The following is a 17,648-nucleotide window of genomic DNA, read 5'->3' on the forward strand; positions in this document are numbered from 1 at the left end:
CCGGGCTCCAACCCAAGCCCGGAAGTCTACACAGCAATGAAACAGCCCCACAGTCCAAGCCCTGTGAGCTCGAGTTGGCTGGCACGGACCAGCTGTGGGTTTTTCTTTGCTGTGTACACATGCCCAATTGGCTCTGGTCCGAGGGACACAGTGCCGTTCCATGATTCCTAAGCTCCAGCATGCAACTGAGTTGGGGAACAAGGCAGGGCCCATAGATTCGTGATTGGACAGATTCATTGCCCATTCCTCCTCCTGCTCACCACAGAATAGGGTGCAGCCCATATGGGAACTACCACAGACATGAGGCAGTTGTAGTATTCACAGAGAATGGAATCCACTTAGGTGCCTAAAGCCAGATTTAGGCACCAAGTCTCATTTTTAGGCACTTAAGTCCCCCATTGTGATCCATAAAATTCCTACCCTCCTAAACTCATTGGGTGCTGAAATTTTTCAAAGTAAAAATTCCTTCAGCACCTATATTTCTGCCTATGTGCATGCACACTGCTACCTTGCTCCAAGCATCTGGCCACCTATCTCCCGCCTCAGCCCCAGAGCGATTCACAAACCTGGAGAAGACAGATGTTCAGCTGCCTAACTCACCCAATGGGCCTGATCCAGTGGGCAGACTGAGAGGGTACCTACCAGATCAGGCCCATTTCAAAATCCCGGGGGTGGTTGTGCCATTTTATAACTTTCATCCCAGCAATTAGACCACTCATCTGGGATGGGAGAGACCCAGGTTTTGTTCCCTCAACCCTGGCAGGAGGAGAAGGATTGGAACAGGGCCCTTCCATCTCTTGTGTGTGTGTGCGCTAACTACTGAGCTGTGGGACATTCTGATCTGAGACTCTCTCAAGCTCTCCTGTTGAAACTGTTCCATGCTAGCTAAATAATGGAAGAGTGACTGAAGCAAAGGGATTTGACCTAGAGTCTCCTGCCCTGTAGGTGGGTGTCCTCACCAGTGGACTACAGAGTTATTCCCATTCTCTGGCCTATTCTGTCATTATTTATTCCAGAGTACAACAGCTTCAACAGAAGAGAGCCTGACATTAGAATATCCTGTAGCTCAGTGCATTCTCTTGGGAGGTGAGAGACTTCAGTTTCAACCCTTTGTCCCCCTCTGCCTGGCAGGGGCAGGATTTGAACCTGGGACTCTCACATCCCAGGTGAGTGCACTAACCACTGAGCTGAAAGTTATAAGGTAGGCACTACCACCCCTGGCCATTTTGTGTGGTGTGAGGCAGGGACCTAACTCATTCCCACAGGAAACTACACAGGCACCTAATCCAGAAGAGGGATTCCCATTCGTGGATCACTCACAGAACTAGGCACTTCCCAGCACCTATCTCTGAGAAAGAGGGTGGGCTCAGTACATCAGTATCTGCCATCCGCAAGCTTAGGCAGCTCCCCCTTAGCATGCTGGCTTTGAGGATCCCATTCTTAGGCACCCATCTCTCACCATTCATTGTATAGTAGCTAAGCCTAGACACCTAACTTGGCTTTGTGGATTGCATGTTGTTCATGTGATTTTCTAAGCGTTGTGACACTCAGCATTGCAATGCCTAAATCCTGTTGTGGATTCCACCCAGAGTGATTCTATAACTGCTTTATGGCCTGATGAGGAAGGATTCCTGATGCATGGCCAGGTTACTCTGCAGGGAGTGACAAGGTGGGTGAGGTAATATCTTTTATCGGACCAACTTGTGTGGGTGAGAGAGACAAGCTTTCAAAGAGCTCTTCTTCAGGCCTGGGAAAGATACTCAGAGTATCACAGGTTAATACAAGGTAGAAAAGATATTTCAAGGGATACTACACCTCTACCCCAATATAACACGAATTCAGATATAACGCGGTAAAGCAGCGCTATGGGGAGAGGAGCTGCGCACTCCGGCGGATCAAAGCAAGTTTGATATAACGCAGTGTCACCTATAATGCAGTAAGATTTTTTGGCTCCCGAGGACAGCGTTATATCGGGGTAGAGGTGTATTAACATATCTGTGTGTCTGTTATAACCAGATATGACCTAATGTGTGGTACCCTGGAGCAACTGTAGCACATTTAAGGTTATATTTTATACAGTGTTAGTTACGAATTTCACACTGGATTTGCCTAGATTAGAGTTTGTGGCCCTGTTTTAACTCTAGTTAATTTATTGCCAATTAATTCAAATTAATGACCACAATTGTAAATGCTAGTCTAAACACTTCACAACTGTTTGTGTTCTAGAACAAACATTTGTAGACATCCAGACTAGCATTTATAATCATGGCAGTTAATTTGAATAATTGGCAATCAATGAACTCAAGTTAAAATAGGACCATAAACTCTAGGCTAGACAAACATATTAATGCAAAAAGGAATTGTTTGGATAAATCACTTATGCTGGGCCTAATTTTCCTCAGTAAATTAGGTACAAAATGCTATCAAATCAGAATGTAAACTCCTTAAACCCATTTCACACAGGGGTACTGACTTCAGTAGGGGCAAAGCAGCAGGGAATCAGGCCCATTGATATGATAGTATTGTCCATAGGGCCAGGCACTGCAGTCTTTACACAGGCAAAACCCCCACTAAAGCCAATGAGAGCTTTGTCTATGCAAGGACTTTAGGAACAAGTCTGTAGGCCAGCATTTTAAATGGTATTCCCCCAAAGATTCCCAATGTTATGCCCACAATTAATTGCTGGAGGACATGGTAGGCTATAGAAGGTTGACTTTCTTATCTGCAAGTAGCTAGACTTCTGAATGTTAACATTTAATACCCAAGATCAATTTGACTGGTAGGAGTTTGATATGCAGAGTCATGTATTACAAATACATTGCACCTCTCTCATCATACACTGCCTTTTAAAACAGCAGCAACTTGGACACACCAATCGATCAGGGAGCAAAACTAAATTTCTTCTTTAAACCATATCTCAGTTTTGTCATATTGCTTTATTGTTAGGGCCCTACCAATTTCACACCCATGAAGAACATGTCACGGACTGTGAAATAAGCCCTTCCCCATGAAATCTGATCTCTCCGAAATCAGCCGGGCTGGGGAGGGACAGGACTTGTCCTTCCCTGCATGGCTGTTATTGGAGAGAGATCAGACCCACCTCCACAGGCAGCACAGAAGTGAGGGCTCTTGTCCTGGCTCAGGGCACCTAGGCTGGGGGTTGCTGCCGCCACCCACAGCTTCTGCCACCCACACCTCCTGCCACAGCTTGGGGCTGCTGTCCTCCCGCCCGCCCCCGTCTCCTGCCCAGGGTCAGGGCACCCAGGCTGGGGCCTACTGCTGCTGCCTGCAGCTCCTGCCACGGCTTGGGGCTGCTGTTCCCCACCCCCCCCCCCTCGGCACCTGCCTGGGCTCAGGGACCTGGGCTGGGGGCTGCCACCCGCCACGGCTCCAACCGGGACTTGGGGCTTTGGCCCCCCCACAGCTCCTGCCTGAGCTCCAGGGTTCCACCTCCCCATGGTTCTTGCCCGGGATCAGGACTGCTTCCCTCCTCACCCCATTGCTCCAACCAGGGCTCAGGCTGCCCAGGCTCAGAGCTTCTGTCCCCACTCCAGGCTCCTGCCTGGGCTTGAGGCTTCAACTTCTGCCGGGGCTCAGAGCGCCCGAGCTCAGGGCTTCAGCCTCTGCAGTCCGTGCTGGGGCTTGGGGCTTCCACCCTGTGGCTCCTGCCAGGGCTGGGGCACCCATTTTTCAAATTGTCTGGGGCCCCTGGGTACAGGCCCCATTAGCCCGTGCGTTAATCCACCACGGGCCCTGACTAGCAGCTAGGAGCCCCCGGTTGGGGCACTGCCTGCAGCACTGTGGAGATCAGACCTACCTCCACCCCTGGGAGCCTCCTCCAGCTGCAGGAAACTCTGCAGCTGCAGCACAGAAGTGAATCTAGCAACCCCCCTACAACAGCTTTTGAATTAGGACCCCCATGGTTACAACACCCTGAAATTGATCAGTTTTAAGACCTATGGCCCTGATATTGACCACACTGAACATGAATTTGGTAGGGCCCTATTTATTGTGAAAGCAAGCTCATCTTTCCAGGATAAGACAGCATTGATCTTACATATTGGATTAAAAACAGACAAAGCATTCTTATTTATTACACTCTCTGGGGCTTTATGTCTTACCAGATGTGTGACCTGTGCTATCACTAAAGGGGACAACAACAAAAAAGACAAATGACAAAGCTGAAAGAGAGAAATTCAAGGGCAGCGTGAACTAGTTCTAATAACAGGAACCAATCCTGGAGTCTAATCCTTCTGGTTTGCACCACTCCAGCAGCGCAACGTAGCAGTAAAGTCAACTCAGCCTACTCCCTGAGGAGTTCCCTTGTTTAAACTGTATCTCTCAATGGCATAGACCCAAAGTATTAGCTCTTATACCACCCCCCCTCCAGGACTCCAGCCTTCAGGGTGTGGCCATAGTAGGAGTGGCCAAGACGTCTTTATGCCCCAGTGATCCCTGTTACTAGAATGATCCCTGGCTGCTGTGTAAGTTAGAGCAGCCTTCACGCAGTTCCATACCTCAGAGTTTGGGGAATATAAAGGAGGATTAATGCACAGCATATTTTAACTAGTGACTGTGGATGAGAAATGTTATGGGTTTTATTTGTTTAGTTTTACAAGGAGGAGGGAAACACAGAGTATACCAGAGTAATCTCTTGTGTTAACCAGTGAAGCAAGTGATGTTGCACCTAAGCATCATGAAATAATGTTATGATGCTGGGATTCTGTCTTTTTATATGTTTTGCACAGTGCCAAGCACACAGTTTAGTAGTACTAATTAAATATAAGAATAGTGTAGAACTTTTGCAGAAGTTTATTTTATTATTAATTATTTGTTTTTATTGTGGTAGTGCCAATGGGCCCCACTGTATTAGATGATATACAGTTACAGAACAGTTTTAGAACCATTTTAGATTTAAATATTTCTCTTCAGTGTTGCTAAATGAAGGTAGGACACATTGTGCCACAATGAGTCTGAACTAGAAAGTGAAACTGATTAAAGTCTAAAGCAATGGTCCCCAAACTTTTCAGGATCAGGGCCCCTTAATCCTGTGTGTGCCCCCTTCCTCCCCCTCCCCACCAGAGCCAGGAATAGAGCCATGGCCAGGGGCCAAGGCTGGGGGTGGGGCCAGGGCAGGAACAGAGCTGGGGGCGGAGCCACAGCTGGGCTGTGGTTGGGGGCCACGGCCGGGGGCGGGGCCGTGCACGGGGCATGGCTGGGGGTGGGGCCAGAGCAGAGCTGAGACTGGAGCGGGGCTGGGTGGGGCTCCCTCCCTGCCCCCTTTGTGGGATGGCCTGGGCCCTCCTGCACCATCCCAAATGTTCCTCCGCACCCCCCCCCAGAGGGGCACCCCACAGTTTGGGAACCTCTGGTGTAAAGTGAAGCTGCCCCAGTCAGCTGGAAAAAAAATGCAAGTAGTAAAACAAGTGGCATACAGTACATTCAGAAAGCACAGTAAATTAGATCATATCTGGTTTAATCGCGTGTGGTATCACTGGCAATGGGAATAAGGATTTTTTTTAAATGTTAGTTTTATGTGGGCATGTTCCATTTTTAATGTATAAAATTTGCTTTTTTCACTGGGGATAAATTGCCTCGGATACTAAAGTTTTTTTACATGACATAGTTATCAAGTAACACATTCCCCTGTAATCTAGACAAAACCACTAGTGTGTTGTATGATAGTTGTGTACTATCAGATGGTTACATTCATTTGTTAATGTTAAACTTTCATTTGTGTGCTACTAGGTACTACACCAAGTATGGAGAATAACCAGCCCACTGATCTCAAACCTGAACCAAACCAAGCACTCCCGCCTGCAAATAGCACTTCAACATCACCTAATCAGAATGGCCTTGAAAAACAAAACAGTGAGAAATCCTCTCCCAAGCCCCAGCCCCCAGAGAATGAAACAAGTGCTCAGCCTGAAACAACAGTTTGTGACATATCTGAAGAGCTGAGCCGACAGCTGGAGGACATTATTAAAACCTATGGGTCTGCTGCTAGTCTAGTGGAGAAAGAGAGAGCTGCTAAAGGAACTGACAAGCCTGAGAAGGGAGAATCGTTCAGTAACGAGGACGGAGACTATGACGATGCAAATGACGAGAGTGAGAAAGAGCAGATAGCTACTGGGGATGCCTCGGGAGCAAAGGAATCCAGCATCAATAAGGAGCAAAAACTGGAAAAGAAAATCCTGAAAGGGCTAGGCAAGTATTTATGTAACTGAAATGCAGCCCTTCTATGAGTCATTGCTTAAAACAGAAAAAAGAAACACTCTGATCTATGTTGATTCCCACATTAAATCGCTATCCGTCATTGATAGTAAGAATTTTCTGGTTACATGTGGAGAAGTGTGACTGTTGTTGCAAACTTTGTCTAGTTACATATGTTTTACATAATTATCCAAGAAATAGGTTTAGGCTGCATCAGATGTTGATCCTTTTAATAACACGGACACCTAGGAGAATATTATACAAAATTGTGCCACCCAACTAGCACTTTTTTCTCCTAGTCAACGCAGTTTAGAAGTTGTGGGTTGGAGACTATGCTGGGGAGAGATGTGTTACCTAGGGTTTTGCTGAATCCAAAGCTCTTGGTAACTTTACTCTTTGTGAGGCAGTGGCAGGCAATAAATCAGTAGGGACATGGCCCTTCTGGCTAATAGATAGTTGATGCAAGCAGGCAAACAAAAGTGCTTTCACTTAAAGCTTCTACTTTATTTCGTCTCCAGCACTTACGCAGGTTAGTAGAGCAACCCAAATTAACCCCACATTGATATTTACCCAAGGTCTTGAGGAGGTCTTCAGTGGATATCTGTAGACTCCCTGTGGCCCACCTTCTATCTCAGGGATTGGAAACCTTTGGCCCGCGGCCCGCCAGAGTAAGCCCCCTGGTGGGTCGGGCCTAGGGTGACCAGACGTCCCAATTTTATAGGGACAGTCCTGATTTGGGGGTCTTTTTCTTATATAGGCTCCTATTACCCCCCATCCCCTATCTCAATTTTTCACACTTGCTGTCTGGTCACCCTAGTCGGGCCGGTTTGTTTACCTGCCACGTCCACAGGTTCGGCCGATCGCAGCTCCCACTGGCTGCGGTTTGCCGCTCCAGGCCAATGGGGGCTGTTAGAAGTGGCGTGGGCCAAGGGATGTGCTGGCCACTGCTTCTCACCACTCCCATTGGCCTGCAGCGGCGAACCGCGGCCAATGGGAGCTGCGATCGGCCGAACCTGAAGACACAGCAGGTAAACAAACTGGCCTGACCCACCAGGGTGCTCACAGTGGCAGGCCGCATGCCAAAGGCTGCTGATCCCTGAACTATCAGAGTTGTCCACTCACATCTAATTTGCACTCAAAGGGTCGGATTTCCTGTTGCCCTAAAATGGCTGCTATTGTGGTGTATAGGGGCCAAAAGAGTGGCCTTTTCCTACAGGGAATACACCTGGAGTAAAAAAGGTCTCCAGCTGGTATAGCGCTGGCAAAGTAGCTCCCCTAGCAGCCTCTGGAATAGGAAGAGTACTGTGGGAACAGAAGGGGCCATGGCCACAGCATACTATTCTCCGACTATGTTCAACTGCACACAACCCCTAAGGGACCTTCTTCAGGCTGGATGTAAGTTAGAGCAGCACTAATGCTGCTCTAATTTATACCAATGGTCAAAATGGTCCCCAAACAGTACCAGAATATTGGCGTTACAAAGTTGGGTATAAAGTATTTAGTTGTCTACCTCAAAGGTGGGTGTGGGTTTTAGTCTGGCAATGTATGTATAGTGCATTAAAGATATAGGGCCAGATTCAATCTTGCATCCAAGATTCCACATGGGGTCAGGGAGCCTGATGTGGCTTCCTGATTGCATGGGCAAGTCTGCACTGGTCCTCGATAGAGTAGCCTAAGGTTCTGCTTCAATTTACACTAATGGCATGTGGTCACTGAGGATCAGCATAGTGGTGGACAATCCTACCCTGTCCCTCCTTCACTTCAGCAGGCCCCCAGCATGAGCTTTCCCAACACCAGCATGCCCTGAATACTGGGGAAAGAGGATGGCACAGCACCAGCTAAGAGTATCCAGCTGCTGAGGGAATTCTTATTTGTTACAGCCAGAATCCAGCCCTTTTGCAACTCTGGCCCAGAAATCTCTAGGCTAGTACTATGCATATAACCCAATCACTTTACTAAAAAGTATTGAATAAAAATAGTTCATGAGCAGGGATCCTAGAAATCCATTTGCCATGGAAAAATGCAGAAAAATGCAGAATTTGGGTTTTTACAGAGAATCTTTAGGTTTTACATTTTGTAAAAAAATATAAAAATAAAAAAATATAATAACTATTAACTAAATTTTTTGAAAATACCAATGTCACTTAGTCTATGCGTGCAACCTCCCCACGTTGTGGTTGATTTTTGAAAGTGCTTTAAATTTACACAGCTAAACATGCTCCAATAAACTGCTTCCGTGAACAGAGGTTACTCAATTGCATATAGGGGTTCATGTTTTAATGAATCTCAAATTTCATTTCGGCTTCCAGATGTGAGTAAGAAAGGATGCCGAAAACATTAAAAATCACTCTAAAGATCATGTCACTGAGTTTGGCAAGGACAAATTTCATGGGGATGGTAATGTGCTGGTCTGTATTGTATGCAGCAAGGCTGTATACAGGGGCGGCTCCAGGCCCCAGCACGCCAAGCGCGTGCTTGGGGCGGCATGCCGTGGGGGGTGCTCTGCCGGTCGCCGGGAGGGCGACAGGCGGCTCTGGTGGACCTCCCACAGGCGTGCCTGCCTGTGGGAGGTCCACTGGAGCCGCGGGACCGGTGACCGGCAGAGCGCCCCCTGTGGCGTGCCGCCGTGCTTGGGGCGGCGAAATGGCTAGAGCCGCCCCTGGCTGTATATTATGTTAAAAGGCAGATAATTGTAGGACACATGGAAAGCGCTAAACAATCAATGAAAAGAAACGAAAACAAGAGGCTGAGACAGCAGGGCAATCGACAACAGTAAAGAAACACTGACTGGATCATTCTATTAATTTTATTTTATGATAATGTTTGTTGGCACTGGTAGGCTTCAAACTTGCTTAAACATTTTAAATATATCAGTAAAATGTGTTTAACTGATACCTATATATATGGTGGCTAGGAAAACTAAAGTTCAGCTTTTCATTTTAATTCTGGAAAAATGCAGATTGTTATGGGTTTTTACTGGAGAATTTTGGTTTTTGTATCATAGAAAACTGGGATCCTGGCTCATGAGGCAGATTTTCAAAGGCAATTAACTCCCATCGACTTTCAGTGGAATTTAGGCACCTCAGTGTGCCTTTGAAAAATCTACACCTGCAGCCAGAAACCTGTTCAGGGCCAAGTTCTAGCCTGGGCTCAAGTTCTAGACATATTTGTGGTTAGCAGGCTCTGTTCACGTCTTCCTTTAAAAAAACAAAAACACACAAGGTGACAATTATTCCTCTCACACCAAGAGGTTTCATTTCTAACTGAGCTTTTTAGATTAACACAACAGCCTATTTCCTAACAGCACACCATATCCTAACTGCCTTCTCATCAAGCCTCTGTTTCTGGTTTTTAAGGGAAGGAAGCCACGCTGCTGATGCAAAGCTTGAACAAGCTGAGTACTCCAGAAGACAAGCTGGACATGTTATTTAGGAAGTATGCTGAGATGGTTAGTATAGCATTGGTTGACTTATGTGAGAAAAAAAAATCTATAACTGAAGCGATAAACAAGATGTGCAATGCAGTATGCTCTAACTTTGTTCTGTATAAAGTCTTTTATACAAACTGTGTCCCAAAACACTTTTCAGGGTTAAATAATAAATCATAGCCGAAGAAGAAGAAAAACTAAAGGGCAAGGCCCAAAAGATGTGTTTTCAGAGGAGATCTGAAAAGAGATGGAGAGTTGATGAGGCAGAACATTGGCAGTTTAAATGAAATATGTACCAAACCTTTTAGTAAAGTGTAGCCTAATTGAAGACATGCATTTTGCCAACCAGCTGTGAGGCTACAGCCATAATAAAGAATTAACATCTACTGCAGTTTAAAAAGAATGTTCTCCTTATTAAATGTGCATATTTCCTACTATTCCTAGTCCTTTTTAAAGAAGACTAAACGTTATTTTTTTATACTATAGGTATAAGCTTATTTACCAAGGACCAGAACAGTTGTTTCATATTCCATATATTCTCTCCTCTTCATTTCTCAAGACTTGCCTGCCGTCTCATTACACAAGCAACTTTCACAAGAAGATTCTGAGCACATATTTTAGGTCAGAGTCTTATCTCATATACATCAGAGTAGCTCCACTGATTTTAATATAATTTCTGTTCTGGGTGTAACTGGGTAGAACTGATATCAGAAATGGGGCCAATATCACTTGGAACATAGGGAAAGCTAAGTAAAGTATCTTTGACACAAATATATAGGTGGCAGGCCTGTTCCCTACTTACACCTTGTGTAACCATTTACATTGTTTCAGAGTGGCTGTAAAAATACTAGGGGCCTGATTTTCCTTTGCCCTACTCCATGTATAGTCATGAACATCAGTGCAAAGTGAGTGGACAACACTACCACACATTTCACATGTGTAAATTACTACACAAGCTCCCAGACAGAAGAGAACTGGGCCCTATAGTTACAATCCAAATGCCTGATCCTGCAATGAGCTCCCTGCTGGCAGCACTCTTGCACTCCCTCCCATACAGAGCCCCATTAAAATCAGCGTGGACTAATTTTCAACAAAAGTAAATTGGGTCCATGTGAATGCAGTGATCATTCTTTGCTGAGCTCATTGTGGGATCAGGTTCTAATTCATCCTCTGTGTAATTCTGTTGGTTACATTTGGCCCAGTGTGGGCACCAACAAAATAAGAACAATTAAGTAGGTGGGTTGGTTGATTTAAGAGCAGAATAATAAAAGACCTGATGAAGAACCAAGAAAAATCAGCCATAAAAATGTTGTGGACTAAATTTACTCTAGTCTTCATTCTCTCTTAACGCTGCCTGCTGCAAACACTTCAATGTTAAATCTCTTTTCAGATGCACATTTAGAGATATGCTGAAGTACCAAGGTTTGGAAAAGAATCTTCTCCAAAGTTCAGGGGTGTTCATTTCTGGGAGTTGGCTTTAGATCCATCTAAAGCCAGAATATTAAAAATTACCTTCATGCTTACACACACACACACACACACACACACACACACACACACACACACACACACACACACACACACACACACACACACACACACACACACACACACACAGTAGTTTGCCTCTCTTCACTAGGTGCTGATATAAATACAAAACAACTTTCCAAACAGTTATGAAAGAGGAGGAACTTAGTTGAAAACCAAAGAGCCAATTTTCTTTTCCTTCCTTTCAATATACTGCATTTTTATTTTTACCTACATTTTGCCCCTCTGTCTTTAGCTGGAAGAACATCGTGCTGAGCAGAAAAAGCTGAAGTATCTACAGAAGAGACAAGCGCAGATCATCAAAGAGAAGGACCAGCTGCAGAGTGAGCACAGCAGAGCCGTCCTTGCCCGCAGCAAACTTGAGAGTCTCTGCCGGGAGCTCCAGAGACACAACAAAACCCTCAAGGTTAGTAAGAGGCCTCTCAAACTACACAGCGGGACATGTGCCCCATATTGTGTGGGCAGGCTCAGAAAAGTCATTGTGCTGTTCAAACATCACACTGAAAAGATTATTTACATGAATGTATACAATAGACCTCATTCCTACCTACAATAAGGCCCTTTGTAAGTGTGATGGGTTGGATCACAGAAATCCCCTTAGGAACTGCCAACTGATGTGCCAAGACTACTTCTGCCCCTGCTTTCCCTGCCAGCATGGGGCTTCGGCACCCTGTCTTGTGGGCCAGACATGCCAGTCCACTCCAACATAGACCCAGAGTCTGAACCACATGCCCCAAAGCTGCAGACTTAACTGAAAGCAACTTACAGAAGTGTTCTTGTCTTTAACACTCAGATGCCCAACTCCCAGTGGGGTCTAAACCCCAAATAAATCTGTTTTACCCTGTATAAAGCATTTTACCCTGTAAGGAGGCTCATCTGGGCAGGAATAGGCGTGGCCTATAAAGCCCAGGAGCTGAAAGGAGAAGGGGCAGATTGGAAAAGGTAGACTCTCCTGGGAGAAAGGGAGGAGTGAGTGAGACTGCAGATACTCCCCAGGGAGAGAGAGGAAGCTTTGGGGAACTGGTAGGCCTAGGAAGAAATAGGGAACCAGTAGTAGGAAGCAACCCAGAGATAGAACAGTGAGGCCGGAGAGAGGAGGCCCAGACTGCTGAGATGAGGGTCCCTGGGCTGGAACTTGGAGAAGAGGGTGGGCCGAGTTTCCCCTACCAGCCACAGGGCAAGTAACACTGAGGCAATGAGTGGGAAGACTGCCTAGGACTATTGAGGAGCTAAACCTCCCCCGGAAGGGAAAAACAAGGACAGTGACACAGGAGGAGGGCCAAGCCACAAAGAGGACATTGCAGTTCCTGAGGCGGTGAGAGGGGCTGCCGGTGGATAGGAGAGACAGAGTGACGGTGTGAAAACCACGGACAGAGGACGTCGGCCTTGAGCTAATCCCCAGAGTACCACTCACCAGTCCGGCAGTGAGTGGTGTGCCCCATGACAGAGATGTGTTCTCTTTAAGACACACTTTAATGCACTGACAGGTATAGCCATTGACAGGGCCGACTCAGGCTTTTTTGCCACCCCAAGCAGCAAAGGAAAAAAAAAAAAAGCCGTGATCGGCGGCACTTCGGTGGTGGCTCAACTGTGCCGCTTCATTCTTCGGCGGCAATTCAGCGGTGGATTGAGCCAACCTTTCCCATTGGCCACACCAAGCATCTGCTTCATTCGCTGGTGCCTGGAGCCGGCCCTGGCCATTGAGGTATATGCTCAGATAAGATATATTACACATGGTGCCACTTAGTGACTGAACAGCATAATACAGTTTAGTATTTCTCTACACTTTCTGCCATGACATCACTGCTATTGTTATTCAGGCTAGCTAGGTCAAAGCTAGCTCAGCTATTTCTACATGTGCTGCAGTCACACCTCTGATTGCAATGTAGACGTACCCTTAGACTCAGTATGTTTTATATATTACATATGTGTTTCCATAATAAAATAAGCACTAGTGATTTGCTGCAGGAGACTCACAAGGAGCTATTGGGTATTTTGATATAATTTGGGTGCTGGGGTATTTTGAAATGACTAGTGAGGATGAACCAAGCCAAAAAGTCAGTCTGATTTGCCTTGAGGACGAGACGGATGTTGACCTAGTCTGCAAAAAGTGTCTCAAATTACAGTATCTGTGTGAGAGAGAAATTTTAAGTTGCGTGTCAATGGGCTCAGATTCAAAGTGTGTTTGTAACTTCTTTGGTGTATTAGGTGGTCATGGATTCACAGGGCCAGAGTCTATGCTCCAGCATGTAACCAGTCCCTTGGGAGTGACCTCTTTAGTGTGCTGGTCCTCAAGGATCCACACAGGTCCATAGGGACAGACCTGTACCTCCAGGACTCCTAAACTGGGCCTTCAGGCACCAGCAATCCATGGCTCCCTGCAGCAAGTCCAGCAACTTTGTGCAACTTTGTGTGTAGAGCAGACCTAATAGTATGGTGAGAGTAGATATGGGACTGGCTGCATTGTTGAATATCATAAATGACATCTCAGTAGTCAGATACTTCTTGATCTCACTATGACTAGGGTAACATAGTTTACTCTCTATTTTTGCATGGGGCACAAGTAGCTCATAGGGCCTTTCACCCTTAAACCTAGCAAGACTGTCTCCAATATCTGTCATCTTTTAAACCGCTTTACTTTGGAACTGGGTGACCAGCCAGACAAACTTTTGGCTATTATTATAAAGCCAAATTCTGTCTGGCTTCCATTGGCTTCAGTACTTGCCATATGAGCACACAAAACACAATTAAGTTGTCCAGTTGAATCACCCATATCAAGAAGTGAGGGTAAGCCTGTCCCCTAAAGGGGATAAAAGTTTCTTAGATGCTATAGACCTTTCTGTAAAACAAAGAATCACTACCCCCTCCTCCAGCCTTGTGCTGACATCACAAGCAAGCAAAATAAAATAAGCCAATAGGAAAAAATATCAGGGTTTGCAAAATGGATAAGAATTAAATTCATAATGAAGACAGTCAGTTGCCAACTCTTACAAATTGAACATGATCCTTGTAGCATGTAGTGGGGTTTTTTTAAAGGCCCACCTTCTGGAGTCACGTGATTACATGAAAAAAATTTAAAAGCTACATTTCTAGTCATTAGGGTTTCAGAGAGAGAGAGAGAGAGGCTAAAAAAACAGAAAACAAAAAGAATCCAAAGTGTATTTTTTTTTAAATCTCATGGTTTTAAGCCAATTTAATTATTTGGGGAGGTGGGGAAGCCTGGTACATAATTTTTGAACACTTGGGGTAGTCAAATCTGCTTATATTATAAACTCTGGGGAAAATAAACTATAGAAAGCAGCTAATAGTGTCACTTAAGTTACAAAGCGCAAAACTTACCTCTCCTAGCCACATTATGAATCTCCTCTCACTTGCCATGTGGCATAATATATGCACATATGTCATGTGAATATCATGTGTATAGTCTGTACTCATGCAGTGTGTGGAGTTCCCATTGACATGCACTGAAGTGTTACAGAATATGTAATATAGAATTGTACTACAAACAAGAAACACACAACAGAAAGGAGAGCTTTGCTTTGTTTTTTTTCTGTTTGTTTTTTGTTTGTTTTTTGAGGGAGGTGTGTGGTTAATATCAGGAACCTCAAATCTTTAGGCAGTTACAAACTAACCATGCAAATGATTTCCCTGCAACTACACTTGACAGCAGAAAACAGATTTTTAATTCTCCCTCAAGAAAAGCAAAATAGGTGTTCCTAAAAATAACAGAATTTATTCTCATTGTTATACTATATATCCCATTGTCTTTTTCAGAATACCCCCAGTGACACATTTCTCTGTGTTGTGTTATTAAGCTGAAAATTAGCTGACAGTCTGGTGGCTGTTTAATGACATATATATCTCATGTCCATTGTGCTTCTTGCTCATGGACAGTTAAGAGTAAAAGACCAGCCAGTCACCAGTTCTGAGTCTGGACATGACCAAGCAGTTTGGGAGTCAGATTGTATTGCCTCAGAATCATGGGATCATCACCCTAACGAGGGAGTAGTAAACTGAGATGTTGACCCTGGTCTGATTTCACTTGCACTCATTCACTCAGGTGTGACTTCAGTGGAATTACAGTATTCTTGACTTACACTTGTGCAAGATCAAAATAAACCTGGATAATCTTAATTCTATGAGGTCTTTTATTAATAAAATAATCACTCGTTAAAATGATTAAACCTACACATAAGGTAGCGTTGCCCCTTTTTGACCAGAGCGACTAGTCAAAGTTCAGGGCTATGTGGGAGTTTGAGGTGGAAGGAGAAATTGGTGGCAGCCAGGTATTTCTTTGATGCAGTCATGTTTATTTACAAGGAATGCACAGAGTCCTGTGTCTCGGAACACAGAAGGAACCAAGAACAGAAGGGAGCAGTTTCTTAGCTTACCAGCGCCCCCAGACCATTTTAGCCAACACCAGACCTAAAAACTCTCTAGCTTTTCCCACTCCAGCGTCACACCACTGTGCTTACAGGCTCCTGCTTGGCTTTTCTTGCCACTTTTCCTCTGCCTCTCTCTCTGTTCTTCTTTATGACCTCAGCAGTATCTGAATGTTCTCTCACACCCTCCCCAAAACAATACACAGCCCAAAAGCTCCTGAGGGCTTTCACACACTCCTGTTGTCTTAGGTGAGGCTTATGTTTATAGTTATGTTAATTGAAGGGTGAGTTGACACCTATCAACCTCAATGGCATTTTAACCCAACACATAACAAGCTTTCACTCACTTCATAACATCATAATATCTTCTTTCTGATGTTATAAGATTTTATGAAATTTATTATTGCACTTTTAACAGTGAAACATAGGAAGGCTGTATCAGTATCGTATTGGCATATGAGGTATGGATATACCTCTGATATGGGAATTAAGAAAAGAGAGCAAGGTAGAGGAGAGAGTAGAACTGGATCAAGGGGATATCTTAAGAATGAATTTTAGTCTCTGGAAGCTCATCCACCTGTAAGCATAGAGGAGATGCAGCATATTTATTTGTGTTAAAACTCCAAAGCATAATTTACAACTGTTAGAGAAGTGAGTGTAGCTCTCACTAATTAATGAAGAAAATATGATTTGCATGTTCTGACTGCTTCAAACATGCTGAAAAGAAATCCTTCAGGAAGAGATTCTGCTCTGTGACAGCAGTGTGAATCCAGAGCATTGGATTTGTGGAGCTACTCCAACTTTAACGGCTGTAAGCAAGAGCAGAATTTGGCTCTTAATCCTTAGTATTATGGAGAAAACTTAAATGATCTTGCTGTACAGAAACAAGCCTAAGACACCAAGAGCAACAGGCAATAGAGGAAATGCCTGGGGAATGCTCACAGATTAATAGGGATAGGAATGACTGGAGCTATTGGATGTACTTGAGGTGAACAATTACACAGTAATGCAAATTGGGAAGTTTACTTTGAGCCAGGTCGTGGCTGCCCCAATGTGCCTTCCCCGTTCCGTGTGACCCTGCTCAGGGGCCAGCACAATTGGTGTGGAGAGAAGAAACATTTCGAAGCTAGATCTATAGAGCTATTGCCTCTCCACCAGCCCAATGCAAGAGCAGTACATGCCACTCCCTTTCCTACAGTGCTAAAGCTATTGCTTCCTGGTATACTCTGGGCAGGACCGGCTCTAGGCACCAGCAAAGCAAGCACATGCTTGGGGCGGCACAATTTCAGGAGCGGCATTCTACTTCCGAATTTTTCTTTTCTTTTTTGCTTGAACAGTTCCACTCTCGGAGCTTGGGGTGGCAAAAAACCTAGAGCCAGCCCTGACTCTAGGAATTCTTGACAAGTCAGTCAGTGCTCCTCCTACAGTAGTGTCTAGAGGCCTCTGAGATCAGAACCCCTTTGTGTTAGCTATTGTACTTACACATAGCAAGAGACAGTCCCTACCTGAAAGAGTTTACAACCTAGACAAGCAAAGGAAGTATTATTATCATACCCATTTTACAGATGGGAAGACTAATCATAGAATACCAGGGTTGGAAGGGACCTCAGGAGATCATCTAGTCTAACTCTCTGCTTTAAGGGGGACTAATCCCCAGACAGATTTTTGCCCCAGATCCCTAAATGGCCTCCTTAAAGATTGAACACACAACCCTGTATTTAGCAGGCCAATGCTCAAACCACTGAGCTATCTCCCCCTGCAATGCACAGAGGCATTAAATTTTCACTGAAGAAGCCAGTGACAGCCAGGGGTTGCGTGTAGTTTTCCTGAGACCAGTTCAGTGTCTTAACTACAAGACCAGCTTTTCTTTCAGCTAGATGCAGCCTTGTTTCAAAATACTTGAAACTCAAACGGTGACAATATCTGATATCTAAAATCATAATATGAGAAATTCTGATTGGACCAGCTACTCTATGCACTCCCGATGCTGCACAGCTGCTTGTGGAGTATTCCAAAACCCCACAAGGCAGTCAGTAGCTCAAAGCCATTGTCTGGCCTTTTGCTTGGGGCAGAGAAGG

The 17,648-nt window shown here is 45.0% G+C and overlaps 1 protein-coding gene across 1 annotated transcript in view; it reads left to right on the forward strand.

The window, feature by feature from the left end:
• TXLNB (taxilin beta) overlaps positions 1-17,648 on the forward strand; it is a 49,323-nt gene that overhangs the window by 1,780 nt on the left and 29,895 nt on the right. Inside the window, exons 2-4 of the mRNA XM_039532525.1 lie at positions 5,749-6,207; positions 9,570-9,661; positions 11,424-11,594. Of these exons, the coding sequence (XP_039388459.1) occupies positions 5,763-6,207; positions 9,570-9,661; positions 11,424-11,594 (708 nt within the window). The 5' untranslated portion in view covers positions 5,749-5,762. The remainder of the gene's footprint in view (positions 1-5,748; positions 6,208-9,569; positions 9,662-11,423; positions 11,595-17,648) is intronic.

The sequence above is a fragment of the Mauremys reevesii genome, linkage group 3 (assembly GCF_016161935.1).
Source record: "Mauremys reevesii isolate NIE-2019 linkage group 3, ASM1616193v1, whole genome shotgun sequence".
Lineage (NCBI taxonomy): Eukaryota > Metazoa > Chordata > Testudines > Geoemydidae > Mauremys > Mauremys reevesii.